This window comes from Homarus americanus, unplaced genomic scaffold (genome assembly GCF_018991925.1).
Source record: "Homarus americanus isolate GMGI-L3 unplaced genomic scaffold, GMGI_Hamer_2.0 scaffold31037, whole genome shotgun sequence".
NCBI classification, from domain to species: Eukaryota; Metazoa; Arthropoda; class Malacostraca; order Decapoda; family Nephropidae; genus Homarus; species Homarus americanus.
Window position 1 is genome coordinate 861,074 of NW_024722227.1, and position 23,355 is coordinate 884,428.

At 40.9% G+C, this 23,355-nt stretch overlaps 1 protein-coding gene across 1 annotated transcript; it reads right to left on the reverse strand.

The window, feature by feature from the left end:
* Window positions 1-1,382: 1,382 nt before the first annotated feature.
* Window positions 1,383-18,545, reverse strand: LOC121862246 (divergent protein kinase domain 2B-like). Its single transcript, XM_042360342.1, has 9 exons — window positions 18,363-18,545; window positions 14,270-14,769; window positions 12,520-12,669; window positions 11,137-11,318; window positions 9,573-9,714; window positions 9,183-9,353; window positions 8,162-8,291; window positions 6,415-6,663; window positions 1,383-3,794 (listed from the first exon to the last, which is right to left on the reverse strand). Exons 2-9 carry the CDS (start codon window positions 14,564-14,566, stop codon window positions 3,553-3,555), a joined length of 1,563 nt encoding a protein of 520 aa, XP_042216276.1. The 5' UTR covers window positions 14,567-14,769; window positions 18,363-18,545; the 3' UTR covers window positions 1,383-3,552.
* Between the last annotated feature and the right edge of the window lie 4,810 nt (window positions 18,546-23,355).

Sequence of the window (23,355 nt, forward strand, 5' to 3'; positions counted from 1 at the left end):
ACGTATAATACACATCAAAATCCTACACACCTAAAACATTTAAAAACAAATTAAGATGAAAAATTATGACCAACAATCAATTAATAGTAATAAATGTTTTGACAGAAGATACAGACACTGAACTGCTCCTCCAGCAGTGTGTGAGGTGTACGACAGTTTCCTCAAGGCGCTGGCCATGTATATCAAGTCTATGGAGTCGTATCACCTTTACTTCCCCTTCATTAATTACAGTAACCTATTCGTGCATCTCCTCTATCTGCTTCATCATTAAGAAAGTTCCCTCCAATAAGGCTGCTTTATATTTACTCTCAGCTGTCACCTTGACCTAACATCTAGCTACCATCTCAAACCTAACCTCCTAAAGCCATTAATGCTAGAAAGAAACACCAATTACTACACTTCTACACATTATCTATAAAATACTCTCATATTTCTTCAAATCTACAAATCACTTACATTACATCTGATAGAAAACTTCCCCCTATTCAAATACATTGATGCCTTAAGCCTAGAGACAGTACAGTATACTGTATGAGTAAAGCTTAGTACAGGTTGTATATGAGTCAACATTTTATGTGCCCATCAGCAAACTTCCTACATAATGGCGTGATTGTCTTATATTTCTTTAAAAGCAGATCCCAAGGCCCGTCCCTGGACCATTAAGTTGATGATATTCACCATTTTTTTTTCAGTGATGATGATCTAATTTAACCAATATTTAAGATACATACACGGTTACCTACGACTTCACTTTAGTGCTGTACAATACTTTTCCTAATAAACAGTAGTTCTATCAATCAAAACATGTTAACCTACACCACTGACTGATGCCCTTTACTGAGATAACGGACTGTGAGGTCATCAGCTCATTTCCTCACCACACATTATACTTCAGACACAAATGACAATGTTTGGGAATCCTATATTGGATCTTTCTCTTCCTTTGCCTTACTCATATAACATAAATCATCATTGTTTATTTGACAGTTTTGTACGAATAATTAATAAAATGAAAATTGTGGTACTTATATAAGAGTGTAAACAAACAAACACACACTTTCCTCCACACGTGTTAAGTGTTTCAGCGACAATTATATCCAAGTGGGTCTGTGCATATGTGAGATGTGCTAACTGAAGCTGAGTGTGTTGTGGGTGGAACCAGGTAAGGCAGAGTAAAGTTTGGTTAGGTAAGGTTAGGTAAGGTTAAGTCAGGTAAGGTAAGGTAGAGTAAGGTTTGGTTAGATAAAGTCAGGTCAGGTCAGGTAAGGTAAGATTGGGTTATATATTCTATTCAGTAAGGTGAGGTTAAGTCAGGTTATACAGGTAGATAGGTGAGGTAAGATTAGTCTAAGCTTGACTAAATTAGGTTAGGTTGGCTTAGGTTAGATTTGGTTAGGTTGGGTTAGGTTAGGTTGGGTTAGGTTAGGTTGGGTTAGGTTAGGTTATGTTAGGTTAGGAATGAAGATGATATAAAGCAATTACTAGACCATCACTGACTTAACTCTCTATATTACCCCTAACTTGTGCAAAACATTCTACTGTGACCATCATCATTATCTCTGATCAGTGTCAGATCCAGAAATTTGTACAACATATTATTCATTTTACTTTCACATACATAAACTATATCAAAATAAAAACTTACACATATTGGCGGCCTATACTGTACTGTGTGAGAGAATGCGCGACAGTCGGCACTGTTATAAGTTACGCTGCTTATATATTTTCTGTTTTTTGTGCACCTTATTGTGATTTTCTTATATTTCTGTGCGTTACCTAAACTAACTGTGCTCTCTCTCTCTCTTGGTCAAAACCATTACCTAGACTGTACAGGTACTCAGTTAAAACCATTAGCTAAACTAACTGTATACAGTACTCGGTAAGTCAAAACCAGCGTACAGTATTAATGAGTTTGGGGTAACCGTGAATCCAGACTTTATAAGGCCATTAAGCAACTCGTCTGCTGTACAGTACTTCCTAATTGACTCATATCGTGTCATAACTGAGGATGGATGACGTGAGTGATTCATCCTCCATGGTGGCATTATGACAAGAAGCAGCAGCCATCTGTCACAGCACAATGATCGGATACCATAGCAAAAGCCCTGCCAGATGAAACACAATCCTCATAAGCCAAGAAATGCCAATTCAAAATAGTATGGTTCAATACTCTGCTTCATTCGTCAAATTAAAAAAAAAATTAATCATGAATCTTATTTATATTTTGAAAAATGGAAATATGAAGATTCTGCTTCATAGGACTGCGATTATCCACACTATTATAAGATTACAAAACTAACATCTGATAACTAGTTAATTGGTCACATCCGGGGTTCATAGTTGTTGTGATACTGTGTTTAAGACCGTGTGTGTGTGTCATACATTCCAACTTAAAACACAAATTCAAGTACGCTGGAGCAGGGGTTTTCAAACTATGGGTCCCGACCCTTCAGTGGGTCGCGAAATAAATAAATTGGGTCGCAAAATAAAAATGGGTCGCGAAAATAAATAAGAAAAAATAAATAAAATGGGTCGCGAAAATAAATAAGAAAAAATAAATAAAATGGGTCGCGAAAATAAATAAGAAAATAAAAATAAATGCACCATAATTCAAGTAGAAATGGATCATGAGAAATTTACATGAATTTTGTCAATGCTAAATAAAGGAAAATTGTGAACAGTGTTTGTCTTTGATTTACTCATTTCATATCATTACACTTCGGTTTAATGGGTCGCAATTCAAATTGTTGTTCTGGCTGTGGGTCGCAGTAAAAAAAGTTTGAAAAACACTGCACTGGAGGATACAGGCAAATACATCTTGTCCAGCATGAATGTGAATTATTTAGTCCCATTAAAACATATAAACTGTAAATGTCTTCTTTATACACCCACATACACAAAGACACACTGTTAATACCCTTTACACATACAGTCCTCTTCACTAGTGGGTTTACAGGGGCTCATTATATACACATTCCACAAATCATTACATCAAGATATTTGTTGTAATATTGTTTTACGTTCATATGTTTACTACTGTGAGTTTCCTTCTGTCTAATGTAAACAAACACAGAGCTGCCACACTGCACAAGACCTGATGAGCCCCTGTAAACGCACTAGTGAAGGGAACTGTACCTAACCTAACACATACACAGGGTCCAAAAACATCCATCTTGTCAACGTCACACCCGACACGACCCTTAATGCCGTCTCCTACAGAAGGCATAGCAGCCATCCACGTTAACTACCATGGCATCACATAACATATTTTACACAGTATGGTTATAAAAAAGACACAAATTAGTACTGTGTTGTTGCAACTTACTGTATATCACAGCTCATCCACAACAGTTGAAAAGGAAATTTAACACTTGAAGGTGACAAACACACCACCTCAACACACAGGGTAATTCCATAATTACTCAGATAATTGTAACGTGGTATGAAATGATTGTTACATACCTCTCAGACTTTCGAAACTCCTGACATTAATTTAAAATACCTGTATTGACATTTTTTTTACCTGCATGTTGAGTTACTTTTATTATTTTCTTAGCCGTCATCTTCTCCATAATCATAGTCATCGTCGTCATAATCTTCCCCGTCATCGTCGTCCTTGTTACCCGCTGCATCATCTCCGTCCTCCTCGTCTTCGTCCAGTAAGAAGTCCGAGAGAAAATCACGGAGTTCTTGAGCAGACTGGAGGCGGCCCCCCGGTGCTGCCTCGTCCACACACTCAGCCAACAGCTCCTCTACCGTGGCCCTGTCAGCTGCCGGGATGTTGTGTAGCAGACCTGTGGGAGGAAGACTGTGAGGCGACACCTAAGGGTGGAGGCAGTGACACATGTGTTTTCATGTGTCACAGTCGACAAAAAAGTTTCGAGTGTGACGACAGACAAAAAAGTGCAGAAAAATCCCTGACAAAATTCTGTAGTATATTTAACATAAGCCGATTTAAAGAACTCTCGATTTAGCCGAAGGAATTTTTCCGTAATTTTTCACTCAATTTAAGGCGTTTATTGTAAGGCGTTTTAAGATGCACGGAATATCTAATGTGTTAGCTTTCTCGGACATCATTAAAAAATAGGACATTGTACCGCGTTTTGGGAATAACTGTTGTACAAGTCTTCAGAAAACAATCAAATTAGGAGAACTGTTATTTGGACACAATACAGAAAGAAATAGTGAAGAAAATATATAGAAAATTATGGAAAGAAAGACAAAAAAGGAAAAAAAGTCAATCAGTCACCAATAAATAAGAATAAAACAAAAAATCGAGCCCGCTGTAAAGGTGATTTCTTCCGGACTTCATCTTCTCTTGCGGCTAGGTGTTTGCATAATTGTGCCAGAAATTAATTTTTGCACTTCCAGAACTGTAATCAACTTGTTCACCCTTATTTAAAGCATCTTATGAGTAATGATATTAAAGTTTTAATCCTATTTGAGTAATTATCATTATTGTTACACCAAAAGTCACCAACAACTAATGATATTGGACTGTGCCCACTTAAAAGGGTGGAGTCTAAACGGGTTTCAACTGGGCGTAATCCTTTTCAATTCTTTCACGCTTTGCTCCGTGTTTTAGGTCCTATCCAATATACAGTGATCCCTCGGTTAACGAGATTTCGGTTAACGATTTACCTTCCATAAGATTCTTAACTTCGGTTAATGAGCAATCCCTCGATTAACGAGTTTTTTACGAGCCGACTTCAACATGTTTTCGCTTGCATTTGGCGGTCCGCCAATACAGTAATCGGTTTTGGGGCTTAAATTCCTTACTATTTTAGTAAATATCAAGAAGTTTATACTATTCAATAATTTTAAAAGTTTAATATTAACTTTTTTAGTCATTTTAACAATTATTGAACATAATTGAAGGTAAAGAAACTAGTTTCTGGCGTGCCATCCAGCCTGTTAACACACCAGACAGGCGTTAGTCTCTCTCTGTTGAGACTCTCTTCAACTAAAAGCTTCTTTTCTGTGTTTCCAAGCAAATTATTGGTCACTTTGAAATTTATTTTACATATTGACAATATATAATGCAGTGCAGTGTTGATTTAAAGAAAATAATCTTGAATTACACCAAGAGAACTAAAATTTTATGGGTGAAATGGTGCCATGGGGTGACTTCTCTTCCACCCCAATGCCTTCTCTTCTCCCTTCTCCTCCACCCCCATTCTAATTCCCATCAACATCAACATCATCCAGGAGCCTTCTACATACACACCTCAAAGTAAGTGAACTTTTCTACCTTTTTTGTTGAATTTAGGAAATTTTCGGTGAGCTGGAACCAATTACCCAAAAACCCATTGAAACAATGGTTTCGGTTAACGAGTTTTTCGGTTAACGAGTTTTTCGGTTAACGAGCAACCTGCTGGAACGAATTGTGCTCGTTAACCGAGGGACCACTGTACTATCGTGTATAGAATTATTTTTATTACATCAGTTTTTTATTGCCTTACATGCCTCCAACTCTTCAATATTAATCAAAATATTCTCCATAAGCGGACACGATCCACTTATTTTCACCGGAAGAAATCGCCAATTGGTTGTTAGCTATTTGTGCCGCTTGGGCCCTGCACAAAGCTAACGCCCGATTGAGGCGTTAGCTTTTCCCTCTGAACGAGTCATGCGCACAGCTCAAAAGCAGCGTCTGCGCATACAGAATAGCTAACGCATTAGCTATTCTGTGCATCTAAAATGCCTTACAATAACTGCCTTTACTGAACCAGTCCGCTAAATCAACATTAATTCTGTTAATACCACTTCCTCTCTTAGACTTCTGAGAGACTTTCAGCATAATGTCTAAGCACAGTAGTTAGTTGGCCAAGAGGTAGCAGTGAACAACCCACACGGTGGTGGCGGGACACAGACTGAGTGGATGCAAACAAACCCCACACACCAAGCAGCGTATTTGAAGTGGAATTTAACGGAATCACTCGATTTAGCGAATTAGTTTGCTAAATCGAGCTTAAATAACGGAAAAGTTCTATTTAACAGAAATTTTGATTTAACAGGAAAAAGTGGCTCGAATTAGTTCGTTAAATCGAGAAAATACTGTAGTACAGTAATATCACCGTTAGCCGGAATCCCTCAAACCCGGAACTCTCCGACAGCCGGAAGTGAAATTTTCTCTGAAAATCATTCCCAAAGCCGGAATTTTCAGGAAGATTCCGGCTTTGAGAAAGATTTTCCGAGAGCCACATTTTCTGAAATTCCAAAAAAACATTTCTGTTACCCGGAAATTTCCAGGGATGAGGGAAATTTTTCCAGCTTTGAGAGAGTCGTCTCGTCACCCGGAAATCTCTCATTCCCGGAAGTGATCTGTACCAATTGTTCCGGCTAACGGGGATATCACTGTACCGTATACTGTAATCATTAAGCTGCCTGACGACCACCGTAGAGTTAACTCACCCTTCGTGGTGCGAGGATGTTGTTGCTGACCCGCGCTGCTGGTGAAGTAGTCGACATACTTGTGCTGTTCCATGTCACTAAGGATCATAGCACACACGGCTGCATACATCAGGTGGCCGACGTCTTCCACGCGGGAACATATCTCCTCCGTGTCGTGGCCTTCTCTGTAAACTTCCCCGGTGAACTTCTGGAAACACTCTTTGTTGCACACCTCCTGTACCCGGTTCTCACTGCCGTCTTCGTAGTCACCTGATGAACAACATTTGATAAGATAATATCAGGTCAGCACAAGTGTATTGTACCAAAACCTGTTATTTGTGTTTATATTTTTAATTACGGTACGGTAATCTTATAAACTTTTTCCCACTCTCATCAGGGCAGCTGGAGCCAAGAGCAGACATGCACACAAACATTTTGTTAATTTTATGCTTAATGTTGTAATATTTGTGTTCTGCTGTGACACACACACACACACACACACACACTACATCCTTGACCATCGAAGGGTCAAGACGTACCTGGCGCTCCTCTCGGAGCAGCCAGGTCAACTGTTAAGTTGGCTCATACCAACCCCCTCCCCTGAACCCTCCTCCCCACCGGAATATCAACAAGTTCTCGGCAGAAGTTACAACTTCATTTAGGAAAGGAATGGAACCAGTGTTAAACAGAGGTGAACAGTGCTTAAGTCAGTGAGAACAACTCAACAGTAACAGTCGTACCCAAGTTAACCTTCACACAGTGAGGTCCCAGGTACCCAGTGATAACGGCCCGTGAGACCCAACAACATCCAGCGATGTGTTAATCCGTCTACAATAGGAAGGCCTGGGACCAAACCTCACTCATATAACACCATCTGTGAAGGAATTACTACACCACGTAAGGCCCCCTCATAACACCATCTGTGAGGGAATTACTACACCACGTCAGGTCCCTCATAACACCATCTGTGAGGGAATTACTACACCACGTCAGGCCCCTCATAACACCATCTGTGAGGGAATTACTACACCACGTGAGGACCCTCATAACACCATCTGTGAGGTAATTAAACCACATGAGGTCCCCCATAACACCGTCTGTGAGGGAATTACTACACCATGTGGTCCCTCATAACACCATCTGCGAGGGAATTACTACACCACGTCAGGTCCCTCATAACACCATCTGAGGGAACTACTACATCACGTGAGGTCCCTCCTAACACCATCTGGGAGGGAGTTACTACACTACGTGTTTGCTGTTCAACACCTACATTAATCTGTATGTTCACTGTATGTTCCTTTACCTTTCTCTAATGAAGGCTTTTGTTAAACCACCAATGTATGAAATAAGTCATTTATGTCCAATGTATATTTTCAGCCTTCGGGCTGCAGAACTTTTTCAATAAACCGTTAATTATTATTATTATTATTATTATTATTATTATTATTATTATTACACACACACACACTACAATGAAACTTGCTGTGCTCTGTGATGGCACTACAAGGCCACCCCACCTCAGCTTATTTCACCTCGGGAATAGCCTACCCTAATACTAACCTAACCTGACCTAATCTAACCTAACCCCCCAGGTAGCATTAGGGTGTTTAATCATCAGGTGAAATAAGCTGGGGTGGGGTGGCTAATCTTCATGTGATTCTCTATTTTTCTTATAAACACCAACCATAAATGCATTCGGCTGTTCCTTGCACCCTAGTACAGAAAATAACTTCCCTCTCAAATATCTGGCGTGAAGTAAACTTACCTCTAAACAAACTCTTGTCCACAACCGCCATGCTAGCCAGGTCAGTCAACACCACCTCTCCCTCCTTGTTGACGGCTAGCTTCTCCAACGACCACGACCCATAGAACAGGTACCAGTCCGGGTCATCTTCCTGTGGTGTAAAGTTTAATAATGTAGACTTATAGTACACACGAGAGTATGAGGAGGTGAAGGGAGGAGAGAGAGTAAAGGAGGAAGGTATAGAGTAAAGAACATAAGAATGTAGTAGACTGCAGCGGGTCATACTGGGCAGTCCCATTTACACCCAACCCCTATCGTTCATATATCCATCCAACTTATGTTTGAAGCTATCCAGCGTATTCCAGTTAATGATGATGTTTGGTAACTTGTTCCACTCATCCACTACTCTATTTCCAAACCAGTGTTTACCTATCTCGCGCCTAAATCTAACTTTGTCTAATTTAAAACCATTGTTACGAGTTCACTCCTGGTTGGATTGTTTGAGTACCTTTGTTATATCACCTTTGCTTAGCCCTGACTTCCATTTATACACCTCTATCATATCGCCCCTCACTCTACGTCTCTCGAGGGAGTGCAAATTAAGATGCTTTAACCTGTCTCTGTACTCAAGGTTCCTAATGCCCGGGATTAGTCTTGTCATTCTCCTCTGAATTCTTTCTAAGGATTCTATATCCATTCTGTAATACGGTGACCGGAACTGAACTGCATAATCCAAGTGAGGTCTCACAAGCGCAAGATATAGTTTTAGGATGACCTCGTGAGAGGAGGAAAGAGAGAGTAAAAGAGGAAGGTACAGTATAGGGAGTGAGAGAAGGAATGAAGGAAGTACAGTATTAATAAAACACATCTGGAGTGAGTAAGACAAAGTAATCCTTGTTCCTTAAGACACCATCATCTCTACAAGAGATACGATGATGTTTATGTACAATTTTAAGTCTTTTGCTGATAAAAAAAGAGAAACAGGATCAAGTTTGTTATGTTAGTATGTTTCAGAAGGGAAATAAGAATGGAATCATCTTACCATAAAGTCATCGACCATAGTCAGGATCTGGGCGGCGAGCGAGGCACGAACGTTGAAGGGCTCACCCAGGAGGAAGGCCAGAGGAGTCATCTCGTCCTCTAACACTCCCAGCCGGCCACACACACCAACTAGTCGAGGGAAACCGACATTGAGGCTCGCCTTTGTCAACAACTGGAAATATTTACCAAGAGAAACAAGATAAAAGGGATACAGTGTAGTGGTGTAGTTTCCAAAAATATGAATTTTCTTTAGAAAAAAATTAGTGGCAAGGCATCAACTACAAGGTCCTGAAGGTGCCAGATGTGAGAGGTCTTACTGTATAATATTGTCATAACATTAAGTATTATGTTATGCTGACACAAGTTCTATTGCACAATAAACAGGACAAACCTTGAGGACGACAATGTCTGGAGCGATGGCCAGTGTTGTGAACAAAGTAATTCTCTCGCCTTGACTCAGGTTGTGGTCATCGTTATCGTCAAAGGATCGTTCAATAACAGTAAGAAGCTTCTCACTTGGACACATTAACAACCTGAAAATAGCACACAAATAAAATATCTTCACAACACACAACACAGAAATCATAACTAGACTGTGGCCATTCATCACCACCTAAATGATTATGTCCTACACTACACCACATCAGAGTCAGGGACCAATAAAGTTGGACATATAGGGAGCCCCCCCAAGTTCGTGGATTTTTATTTCACGGTTCTCTATTATTCGCGGATGACACCCTGGATGTACCCAAGAATGTCTGTGGGTAGTTTTAAAGTTGCCGGCATTTTCTTGGCTGGGACAGGGAGAAATTCGTTCTAGAGACAGTAATTTCTTTTACCTGTATTGTATGTAAGTGTGTGTGTTTGTGTGTAGACACACACACGCACAAAAAAAAAACATACAAATAAATAATAATTGGAGAATACTCTCACAAATATTCAGAAGCAAATTATTAAAAATGTAACAGTCTACCCTCAAGTCTGTGCTCTACTACGTTATTAATAGAGGACGGACTTGAGGGTAGACTCAAATTAAAAAAAAAAATCTAATTTTCTGTGAGAGTATTTTCTAATTATTATTTATTTGTATGTGTTTTGTGTATGTGTGTGTGTGTGTGTGTGTGTGTGTCTACACACAAACACACACACATTTCTTTGTACACAAGTATAAATTACCCCCCCCCCTCCCCTCCCTGGTCCGCGAATGTTATTCGCGGATTTGGCAATTCGCGGCCATTTTGAAAACCTAACCCCCGCGAATTTGGGGGCCCCCTATACTGTATTGTTTATAATACTTGTCTGATATCTTGTTTCAATGTCTATATACAGTACTGTATATGTTTAGTTTAGTTAAAATCATTGTTTTTAATTTGATTTATTGTACATATATAGTATTGACAATGTCAGGAGCATCCACACTCACACCCTTACTGACTGACATACTCACTCACACCCTTACTGACTGACATACTCACTCACACCCTTACTGACTGACATACTCACTCACACCCTTACTGACTGACATACTCACTCACACCCTTACTGACTGACATACTCACTCACACCCTTACTGACTGACATACTCACTCACACCCTTACTGACTGACATACTCACTCACAACCCACCAAGTGATTATACCACATCTTCCTCTCATCTGACAGGTCAACATCACTGTCTTAATGGACATATTTCTGTACTCTGTTAAGGCATTATTGCCTCTTACTCATCAATGACTCACACACACACACACACACACTATAATTACAAACCCACATTAAGTTATACAGGGTATATATAACAGTGTAGGTATAACAAGGTAAAACTATAGTGTTAATTATTGCAGGTACACAGGAACTTTTCTAACACTGTAAAATTAATGAACATGGTGTCTGTAAGGTTGATCAAGGGTTCTATAGTGTAATAATAAAGATGACACCAGCAGGAGGACACCTACGGGTACTGGGTGCGGGGGATCCCAACAACACGTAGTAGGTGGTGTAAAACCTGAGTCGTCAATGGCTGGGGTCTTGCCAAGAACGATCTGTACGCTGCCGACCCAACGCTGCACCCCGTGCCCAGGCTGGCATTCATACAAACGGCTTCATCCAGCCGACTGAACCGGTCACCGAGAGGAACCTGTGAGTTTTATTAAAGTTCTGTAGCCTTTAATATCAAATGAAAACATGTCGAATATAGTATTTGAAACATTTATCTCATTATGAAAAGTCATAAAAAAATTAATGGCTTATAATTATAGAACAGTACTACATCAACTAAGAAAATTACGTACATTGAAAAGATTTACGCCCGTATTATTAAACAACTTCTTCCCTTGAAGAGGGTTGTCATGTTTCAACCTGAGTTTTAAACTAAATGAGTCCTGAGGGACACCACAGTACAGTACTTAATGGGGTGGGGTGGCGGTAAAATTAACTAATTCCAATAAAATTAATTTATAATATTGGAATTACAGTATAGTTAATTTTACCGCCACACCGCCCCGTTAAGTACAGTACTGCGGTGTCCTTCAGGACTCATTTAGTTTAAAACTCGGGTTGAAACACGACGACCCTCTTCAAGGGAAGATGTTGTTAAATAATACGGGCATTTGAGGCTACAATACTGGATATGTTCCAAAAAATTTTAAATACATTTTCTATAATCATTGATTTGTTTGTGTACATCTTCATATAACAAAATAGTACAGGGTATTCTGTGATGTGTGAGTGTGGGGGAGCTTACTATTGGTCCTGAACTATGAATTCAAGATCTCAAGCCCTGGACGAGGGGTTAGTAGGTACATTACTGTATCTGTTTCAACTCTTTATACACTCTATCCATTTTTACGTCTGTTACCACCTTGATCATATCCCTTATTTCACCTTCCTAATTCTTTCATCTAATACATCTATCTTTCTCAATATCATATACTAGAAGCTCCATTTTTTCCTGTTTCTTAATATCAAGTGTTTCAGCTTTTGCCGCACAATTAAATAGTGCTGGTGTTATACACTAGCTATGGTGGGTACAGGAGAGATAGACCTTGTTCACTGCCAAGGTTCTGTTCCTCAGAAACCTTGAGATGTGCAAAACTAATATATTAAAGCGTTATCTTCCTGTTTGGGTGAGTTTGTGGGTACTGGGGCTGAATTTTTGTACAGAAACACTATAAATACAGCATAAAATACAGTAGAGAGGCGAGTGTATGTTCTCCTCTCATGGTCAATCATCAACTGTTGTTCCTTCACCAAACTCTTGCTGTAAAAAGTTATACATTTTCACCTCTAAAATTATCAAACTTCTGCTGCCGCTTCACAGGGGCATGAAGGGTTCTCACCTTGACTGAAAGTTTATGCATGTCTCCTAAGTAGGCCTCATACATGGCTGCTCCATCTTGTTTACTAGGAGTGTCCGATGCCAAGGTCAAGAAGCCGGCGGAGACGTCCTCACACAGGTCGTGGCCAAAACACAGAGGGCACATCTCTTCCTGGATGCATGAAGGAAAAATAATTGCATCAACCTACACTCTCACAAAAAATAATATAATGCACAACTTTTGAACAGCTTAAAAAAAAAAATAGCCCTAAGACAGTCCTATGTGTTACAGAGCCATACAGTGTTTCATTTGCTAGGGTCCTGCAGCTGTTGCCTCATAAAAAACCTTAAATGTAACACAATACATCAGTAACAATCCCTAAAAGAGTTCTGGGCCAGACACTTCTCAGAAACATCAGTATATCTTGTCTATACATTATTTATGTTAGTTACATCACCCACTTAACTCCTCGAGTACTGGGCTCTTTCTCTGGGGTGAGCCAATTAAAATACAAGTGGAGTCTCCGTACTGAAGGGGTTAATGCAGCTTCAGGAACTAATTTCTCTTGAAGGTAACAACAATTTATGTTCTTTCAGATATCCACAAAATAATTCCACAGGGTTAATGATTTCATACAGTATACAGGTACTCTTCGACTTACGACCTACTCGACATACGACCACCCGGACATACAACCGCCTCGGTCATACCAAAGAATTTTCAAATTAGTTACGTATTTTCCAGTACCGGAACGTTTCCGTCCCGTACGAGAGCGTGGCGTGGGCTGGGCCGCCTCGTGGTGTACAGCGTCCATGCCATAGTACGCTCAGTTGGTGTTTGGCCGTCGTTGTTGTCGGTAGTGATCGCGCTGTGTACTGACAATATTTTCAATATTTTCGGTTCTAATTCCCTTTAAAATGACTGGCAAGCGTAAAAGTGAGAGTGCTGGTGGTGCTCAGAAGAAACAAATGGCAGAGGCATTTGCTACTATTAATAAGGGGATGCAAATGTTTGACGAAATTGATCAAAATGTTGAGCATTTTGCAAAAGTTGACAGAATGATCCAAGATGCACTTGCTTGCTACAGGGATATTCACAATGAAAAGAAAAGGCAAACTGTGCAGTCTAAATTGGACACATATTTTAAGGCGACCCCACTGCTGTCTCCTCACGCCCCACCACTGCTGCCTCTTCACTCCCTAAAGATGAGCCAATACCTTCAACAAGCAAGTATGTTAGCCTGTCTGAAGAAAGCGACATTGATGACCCACCCAGCCGTCTCCTTCTCTGCTTCATCCAATTAATGTAGTCTCCATGTTTAATTAAAAAATTATTGGGGCCCAGTGTGCATTCAGCTGACTAAATTAAAGGTAAGTGCACAGTAACACTTTACAGTATTAATTTTTCATTATTGATTACTTTTACTGTACTGTATTTCATTTTAGATTTTCTATGTATTATTTTTTGCATTTTCGACTTACCTGTACGACCAATTCAACATCCGACCAGGATTTGGTTCCCTAACTCCGTCGTAAGTCGGGGACTGCCTGTATATATATTATATGGTCTTTTGGAATAATAGATTTTGTAATGTTAATGATAAATAATAATAATAATAATAATATTAATAATAATAATAATAATAATAATAATAATAATGGTTGTTGGAATTAAGTATGAAGAACCTCCACAGATTCTCTATTCATTATCATTCATTCATTTATCTTTACTTTTCTCACAAAACACAAAACAGATCTCACACAATCTTTACCTTGGCCATATCCTGGAAGAGATCAGTATAAGTATTGGTCCCCGCTGCCTTCTTCTTCTTCTTCGTCGCCCCACGACCGCTGTGCTGGGAGGCGGACAGCACCGGGGAGTCGATATTGATGCTGTTCTCCCTCACACCGCTCACCCTTTTTTCCGGGATCTTGAGGGAGCCGGGCAGGTTCTGGTGGGTCGCTACAGTCCCGTCGTCACCCTCCCACACACGCACCACCACCAGCACCAACATGACAAACGACACACACACAAACAGCTTCTGATAGTGAATCCTTAACAGCTGCATCTTGTGAGGTAAGGTAACTGTGTTCACTACTTAAATGTTAATTCTTCTTCAACTATACAGATTATTTGATCACAATCCAAAACAATTAACCATATCTTACTACACAGTGTTAAGAGTAATGTGGTTCATGTGAGAGTTATATTATGGTTTTCTGTTCTGTTGGGGAATTTCAATCACCATCATAACTGTCAGGAGCCCATCACCTGCAAATAAAGGCAATAATAATAATAATAATAATAATAATAATAATACTAATACTAATAATAATAATAATAATAATAATAATAAAAACAATAATAATATTAATAAAAACAATAATAATACTAATAATACTAATACTAATACTAATAATAATAATAATAATAATAATAATAATAATAATAATAATAATAATAATAATAAAAACAATAATAATACTACTACAGTGAACCCTCACTTTACGCGGTCAATTGAACCCACGGCGGCCCACGTAAAGTGAGAAACGTGTAAAGTGAACAATATAACATATGGGATTAATTGAAATAGAGACCGGGCCGAACCCCAAACTCCACTTTTTCAGACACAATACCTACGTTGTAGTAAAATAACTTCTTAATTTTATGATGGTATGCACACACAATTAATAATTAAGAGAAATATCAATAATATTAGATGTTTTAACACTTACATTAGTAGAAAAGATAGCTGGGCACACGGGGATGGGGGGTTGGTTCCAAGGCAGAGGGCAGATTATTGGCCCTCACCTGTATCACTTGTATCAATTGTATAACTATCCACCACAGAGGCTTGCAGGGCCTCATTGTCAAACCCCTCAAAGTCCATATCATGTCCTCACTATCATTATCACTATCACTGACTTGGGCCGGCTGTGGTGAGTGGCGGGTGAAAAACTCGGTAATGTTTTGATGACTGGGCAACCTTGTGCGCACCCTGCTCGCGCCGCTCTCCGCGTAAAAGGGTACACACACCGCGGAAAGTGAGCATTCCGTGTTCGGCAGGGTACCGCGTAAACGTGGAAACGCGTATAGTGGGACCGCGTAAAGCGAGGGTTGACTGTACTAATAATAATAATAATAATAATAATAATAATAATAATAATAATAATAATAATAATAATAATAATAGTAATAATAAATACTACTGTACTACTACTAATAATAATAATAGTAATAATAAATACTACTGTACTACTAATAATAATAATAATACAAATAATAATAATAATAATACTGTAATAATAAACAAACTCAACAGTTATTAAAGATGTGGATAGATTGATCTGTATATTTATTCAGTAAAATTGTGATACAAATTCACGTTGGCTCAACAAGCACAGAGAGAGAATGGTCAATTTTAAGTCGAGGATGCCAAAGATGCGGACAGTAGTGAGTTACTATAGCATTTTTGTGTTTTTTTTTTTTTTGGTGATTTATTCACTGTTACGAGGATTTACTCACAATTTTTTAGAATATTTAATAAGCATTCCATGTACAAATGTACTGTATATATAAAACTGATATATACTGTACTACTTGAATTCGATACTTTAATTGCAAAAACTGTGAGGTTAGGTTCCTACATATATTTTTTTGCTGGATGAACGAAGATCAAAATACAGTTATATATAATGTGGTACAGTATAGTATGTCACAACTTTATGTCAAATTATCTGCACTGTTTCCTTATGTGTCTTTTGTTTAAGATGATAAAATGCCTTGGATCACCTGAAGATCAGGAAGGAAGGTTAGCAAAATGGTAGTTAATCTTAACCCTTTATAGAAGGCAAAGTATCCCTTAGGGATTTAATTCTGGCTAATGCCAGGGGATTTTATTCAGTTGAGGGGAGCCCCTGCCCACTAAAGGGTAAAGGTGAAATAAGCAGAGTTGTAAAAGGTACTGGACTTTGTTACTTAAGTTACATTGTTACATTGGCAAAATGTTACTCGAGTAGAAGCAAAAGTATCGAAAGTTCAATGTACTCGAGTAGAAGCAAAAAATTATCTCATTCATTAAGTATGGTACTCAAGTACTGAAAGTATAAAGTAACAACAAAATTATTTATTGTCTCAAATATTAATATTTTTCCAGAGTAAATTATAAAAAACAAGTTAAGTAAACATAAAAATAAAAGTCACAGCATTACACATGTTTATTTGCAAATCTTTCTATTGAGATTAATCAATAAAAAATTCTTAAAATTATGACTGTCCAATCAGGATCTTTTAGGACTAAATAAAAGCCCAGCATGACTAAACAGCGCTCACAAGCAGCAGACGTGAAGAAACACTTGTGATTGGTTAGCTCCCAAGTTTGTCCTCTATTGTTTGGGTCATGTAACGAGTTTTGTTTTTTCAATTGTATTGGAGTAAAAGTATCAGAAAACCATACTTAAGTAAAATTAAAATTACTGAGAAATTGGAGGAATTTTTAAAAAGTAAATACCTGTACTGTACCCAAAAATGTTACTTGATTACAGTACTCAAGTAAATTTACTTAGTTACTTTACAAATCTGGAAATAAGTTGAGGTTTAATCTTCAGGTGATCCAGGGTACTTTATTGTACAGGTAATTGTAGAGCTGGTGGTCCGGCAGGTGTCGTTGCTGCCTCTGGGGCGGAAACACCAGGTAACAGCCCAAAATATCATTGGCTCATGGAGTGTGAAATAAATAATAATTAAGGTAAGTTTTTCTGTTTGAAATGGTATTGCTTCACTTAATGGTTCGTATGGTGACTTTAAATACAGTACAGCAATGTGATGGTTTATGTTGATGTCGTGAGTTAGCGAACAACTGTGAATCATGTAGACAATGTTCAAAATTAAGCTCATGCACATGGCTAGACTACCATCCCGACAAGCTTTGTTATTTCATCAAATTTGTTTATTTCTTCCTCATTTGGATGTACTGTACCACACTCAAAAAACTATCTGGACTCGAGGGATCGATGAATTTCATAATGAACACTGTGACTCCTGTTGTCTCGGTAGGGTTGTCAAAATCAATCATCCGTCGAGTCATATTGTCTCCACAACACAATTTTGTAGATACTGTAGTTTTATGAGTGACTGTACAGTACCTGGTGCCAGTTGAGGGGAAATGAATAATGAAAACAGGCAGTAGTTCTTTGTCCAATCATGGGTCTTTACTTACTTCCGGTATTTGTCCGGCATTTGTTCTGATTGTTTGAGGCTAATAACCTGACCTGACCTCCCATACCCCCTGCCTCCAGTGACACAGGTGTACTTAATTTTGAATTGCTGCAGATCTCAATTTGAGTTGACAATAATTACTCTTCTCGGCTGCTATAATTACTCGGGAATCTCTCTTACAATAAGCCATACACTAAGATCATTCATACTCTTCCATAGCCCATTTAAAAGCATCGTCTACAAACAAGGAGGTCACATCAGCCTAGAACCTATTTGAAATAAAGGTCAGAATCGTTTAAAACACATCAAAAACCATAAAAAAACCTAACTTAAACCTATCCTCGCTGTAGGACCGAAACGATAATACAAAAAAGATCAATATCAAATAAAAAAATTAATATTGATTAAATTAAGATAAATAATAATTAAGAATGACTGCTTCTTCCTCTTCCTCCTCCTACTCCCCCTATTGCTCTTCCTTCTACTCCTTCTCCTCCTCCATAAATCAGGTCCCTGGTGATGATGAAGCCTCCTCTAACCTACATGAAGGACATAATACTTATAAAATATTTATTAAATTAAGATAAAATATAATTATAAGTACAACAACGACCGCCTGTTGCTGGTTAAAACTCTTCCTTACTCACGTCTCTGGTGATGAAGCCCCTCCCTCACATGAAGCCCTGGCGGTAGATCTCCTCTGTAAAGGCTTGTTAACATTTACCACCAAGGAGAGACGTTAACCATGTAATAATAGTTCAATTACTGTGGGGTGTTGTCTGAGGTCACCACCCAGCTGGACCAGTGAACTGACAGTGAACCCCACCCAGCTCACACTCCTACTGGCGAACGTGGGTGTTCCTTCTTCCCTAGTAGGTGGGTAGGGAGGTAGGGAGGGAGGTAGGTAGGTAGGGAGGTAGGGAGGTAGGTAGGGAGGGAGGGAGGTAGGTAGGGAGGTTGGTAGGTAGGGAGGTAGGTAGGGGTAGGTAGGGAGGAGGGAGGTAGGTAGGGAGGTAGGGAGGTGGGTAGGGGAGGGAGGTGGAGGTAGGTAGGTGGGGAGGTAGGTAGGTAGGGAGGAGGGAGGTGGGTAGGGAGGTGGGGAGTGGGTGAGGGGGAGGGAGGGAGGTAGGTAGAGGGTATGGGTCAATAAAGTCATCTTATAAGTTTCCTAGTTCTTTTTTTGGGATTAGCTCACCCGGGCACAGGTCACTGACCCTCATTAGGGCCTGGGGGGCGAAAATGTAATAATAATAATAATAATAATAATAATAATAATAATAATAATAATAATAATAATAATAATAATAAGAAGAAGAAGAAGAAGACGAAGAAGAAGAAGAAGAAGAAGAAGAAGAAGAAGAAGAAATGCAAAATTAAAAAAAATCAATAGTGAGAAACAATATACTATGTATGTTGTGTTGTCAAAGTAAGAGAAACAATTGAGACCTGCAATTGTGTGTAAATGAGGGAAAAAGTCAGATCAGCAACCTCCCTGGTTGATTAGTTCCTTACTCCAAGTTCTCATTTCCCAGGGGCGGATCCGGGGGGGTCCTGGGGTTTCGGACCCCCCTTTTCATCAGAAAATTCCTTTTCATCAGAAAATGCAGTATTGTACTCAGATATATTTGAATAATAAAAAGTAATTATTATTGACCTCAAAATATCTTAAAATAAAGTGCACCTGCCTTCAAAAAGGCCTCAAAATGGACAGATTTCGAAAAAGTTTCCGGGGGGGCTTACAGAGCACCCCCCACCCCCTCCCACTCCCCCAAATCCCCCAGCTAAGTGGACTCGGTGCTCACCTTGGTCCCTTACCCACAAATTCTTGGGGCCTCCCACCTTTTGATATTCCCTGCTTCTAGTCCTCAGTTCCTTGTTCCTTACTTTTACTTTTATCCTCTTCGCCACTAATCGCCTCGTTAGCCGCTTGGGCGGTCGGTCATGTCAATGTTGGCAAGTACTGGGCATGCACTGACTCCTGAATGTATCTGAACCTGCTCCAGTGTTGGTCAAGTCTGGTCTTGAAACAGTTCACACTCAGTGCCGTTGTAGTGGATTTCTCCCCTACAAACGCTGTTTGTCGCTGAGTAGCTGACCCCGCGAATTCCCCAGTGTATGCCTCGTGGTCTGGGTCAACCAGCCCCGCCATACATCACGGAGGTCAACTACTAAGAACATAAGAACATAAGAAAATAAGGAGTCTGCAATAGGCCGGTTGGCCTGTGCATGGCAGCTCCTGTCGAGAGTTACTACCACTCTCTATCATCCATGAATCTATCTAGCTTCCTTTTGAAACTTTCCAGAGTTCCCGCACTTACTACAAAGTTGCTAAGCTTGTTCCACGCCTACCCCCGCTATTTAAGACCTGACCTCGTGGTGACCTCTCTTTTTTCTAGCTACAGCCGCACCAAGCAACACCACCTCCTCCGCCGCTGCCTGGCGGCCCTCGTTCCCGCCGGCGAGCATGGCGACCCACAAGCTGGTCCTCCTCTGAGCATCCTCACCAACCAGCTCTCTCTACATCACGCTTGTAACCACGCTGCCACTTCCCAGCACCAAGCTGCAATGTACATCCAATACAACATGTATACAGAGAACACATTGTGAGTTTCCTTTCTCCATCCCATCCTGAGTGTGAACCCAAACACCCCACAAATGGTGACCCCCTGAGATTCGCACTCACACAGGATGGAGGAGAAACTGATCACTCTCCCAGTCTTCAAGCAACATGGAAGACTGGCATATCCACCCAGAAGCAGCTCTCATCGGCTCTACAGCTACTGTCTCTAAACCGTAGGTTAGACACCCTAGAGCAGCACTGCTTCTCTAAGCAGACACCAGCTCCTCTTCCTGCCCCAAGCACCACGTCCTACCGACCCCAGCACACCCGTCCTGCCTCAGACGCCGCCCCCGGCCCAGCAGTACCCCCTGCCGCTCCTCCTGATGCAACCCCTGCTCCCAACGCGGCCCATGCGTCTGAGTGCGGACCCACACACCCCTCTTTTCTCCCTCAGGTACTCCCTGCTACTGTCCTGCACCCTGCTGCTGTCGTGGACCCAGCTGCTGTCACGAGCCCTCATCCGCTTCTGCTAATGCAGCCCCTGCTCCTGACCCAGGCCCACACACCCCAGCAGGCCATTCTGACGACTCTATACCTGCCGTGAGGGAAGCACAACATTCATCGCCTCCACACACCCTTTTTCTCCCTCTCTACTCCCACAGATATTGTGTATCTAGACAGTTGTCTCCTCTAGCGGCCGGCTCATCCACGCCATCGCCATTATGGCTCACATGTGGCATGCACCGCCCGTTCTGCCTCACATGTGCCATGCAACCCTGCAGACAACAAGTCTCCTACACCGCCTGGAGGGAAGGGGGGAGTATTGTAGTGGATTCCTCCCCTACAAACGCTGTTTGTCGCTGAGTAGCCGACCCCGCGAATTCCCCAGTGTATGCCTCGTGGTCTGAGTCAACCAGCGCCGCCATACATCACGGAGGTCAACTACTAAGCCCCCGAAATTTAAGACCTGACCTCGTGGTGACCTCTCTCTTCTTCTAGCTACAGCCGCAGCACGCAACATCACCTCCTCCGCCACTGCCTGGCGGCCCTCACTCCCGCCTGCGAGCATGGCGACCCACAAGCTGTCCTCCTCTGAGCACCCTCCCCAACCAGCTTTCTCTACATCACGCTTGTAACCACGCTGCCACTTCCCAGCACCAAGCTGCATTGTACATCCAATACAACATGTATACAGAGAGCACATTGTGAGTTTCCTTTCTCCATCCCATCCTGAGTGTGAACCCAAACATCCCATACCCCACACCGTCACAACACTCTCTGGCAGCTTGTTCCAAGAGTTCACAACTCTCACTCCGAAAAAGTTACACCTCACAGTTTTCTGGACCTGTAACTTCCTCAACCTTGAGCTGTGACCCCTTGTGAGGCGAGCGTCCGCCAGCTCCAGGTAAGGACACTCGACTGAGTAGTGCCCCCTGAGATGCTTATACACCTCAACTAGGTCCCCCCTTGCCCGTCTGTAGTATAAGCTAGGCAATTTCAGGCGTTCCAATCTCTCCGGGTAGCTGAGGTGCTGCAGTGCAGGCACCAGTCTGGTGGCTCTCCTTTGGACATTTTCAACCAACTGACAGTCCCTGGCATATCTCGGGGACCAGACGGGGTCCGACAGTATTCCAGTCGGGAAAGCACTTCACTTTTAAAGATCGTTACGAGGGACGGATCATCTAGGACTTTCTTATAAGACCTAATAACTTAGTTGCCTGATTTACCTTCTTCTCGCAATGGTCCGAGAACTTCAGTTCATTGTCAAAGTACAGATCTACTGTAGGTCCTTTTCACATTCCGTCGTGCCATAAATCACCACACGCTGCTTGCAGTCATAGAGAAAGTCTTCGACCCACGCCGTCAAAAGTCTTGGCAAAATCTAGGTATATATTGTCGATGTTACCACCCTATTCCGGAATTCTGATCCAAATATCAGTTCCTTGAGTAATCGCGTTAAGCAGGAGCGCCCCGGCATTAATCCGTGTTGGCAATCCTTTACAAGATTGTTTCGTAGTAGATGTTCCATCATGGCATCTCTTCTAATGCTCTCAAGTACAGTACTTTACATACTATGCTGGTCAGGCTCACTGCTCTATAGTTATTCCAGAAGTGTTGATCGCCCCTCTTGAAAATAGGACTCACAATAGCCATTTTCCAATCAACCTTTTGCTCATCCAGGCATCTACAGAACAGCCTCATAAGGTCCCACTAATTACCCAAATGTAGCCGCAATGAAGTCAAATGATGGTCGTACAAGCGTAATTCGGGCTGTGAATCACTTCTCGATTATTATTTGGTGTCATAAAGTCAAAAAAAAATTGGTAAACTTAATTTAATCTGAATTGTGTTGTGTTAGGTTAGTTTAGGTTAGGTACATGCACTCGATCTATTAACTCAGATTAAATTAAGTTTACCAATGTGAGAGACCCGACACATTACAGAGGGGAACAAACACCCAAGCCACTTGACCTCATCATAACAAACGAGGAGGGTATGGTGGCCAAACTGGAACACCTTGCCCCAGTTGGCACCAGTCACCATACAGTGTTGTCATTCAGATTTAACTGTTACCTAGTTCAAGATAAGGCCAGGCCAAGGTGCAAATATTACAAGGGAAATTACAATGGGATGAGGGAAGAGATGAGGGGTATCAACTGGCCTGACTTATTAAGGTACAAGAACGCAGACACTACGCTGAATATCATAACTAGTAAAATGACCCATTTGATCGATAAATATATACCCAAGACCAAACCCAGTGCTTCTAGGAATACGAGGGGATCCCTACACATGAACCATGCGGCGGTCGACAAAATTAAGAAGAAAACCCAGAAATTCAAGACGTGGGTTGGGTCAAACGATGAGCAGGACAGGAGGATGTATGCAAGAGCCAGAAACCAAGCAAAGATAGAGTGTAGGAGGGCTGAAAAGGAGTTCCAAAGGCTGGTTGCACGCGAGGTCAAGTCAAACCCAAAGGCGTTTTACCGCTATGCAAAGTCGAAATTGAAAACGCGAGTAGGAGTATCAGACCTGAGGCTTGAAGATGGTAGTTACGCAGATTCTGACCAGGATAAAGC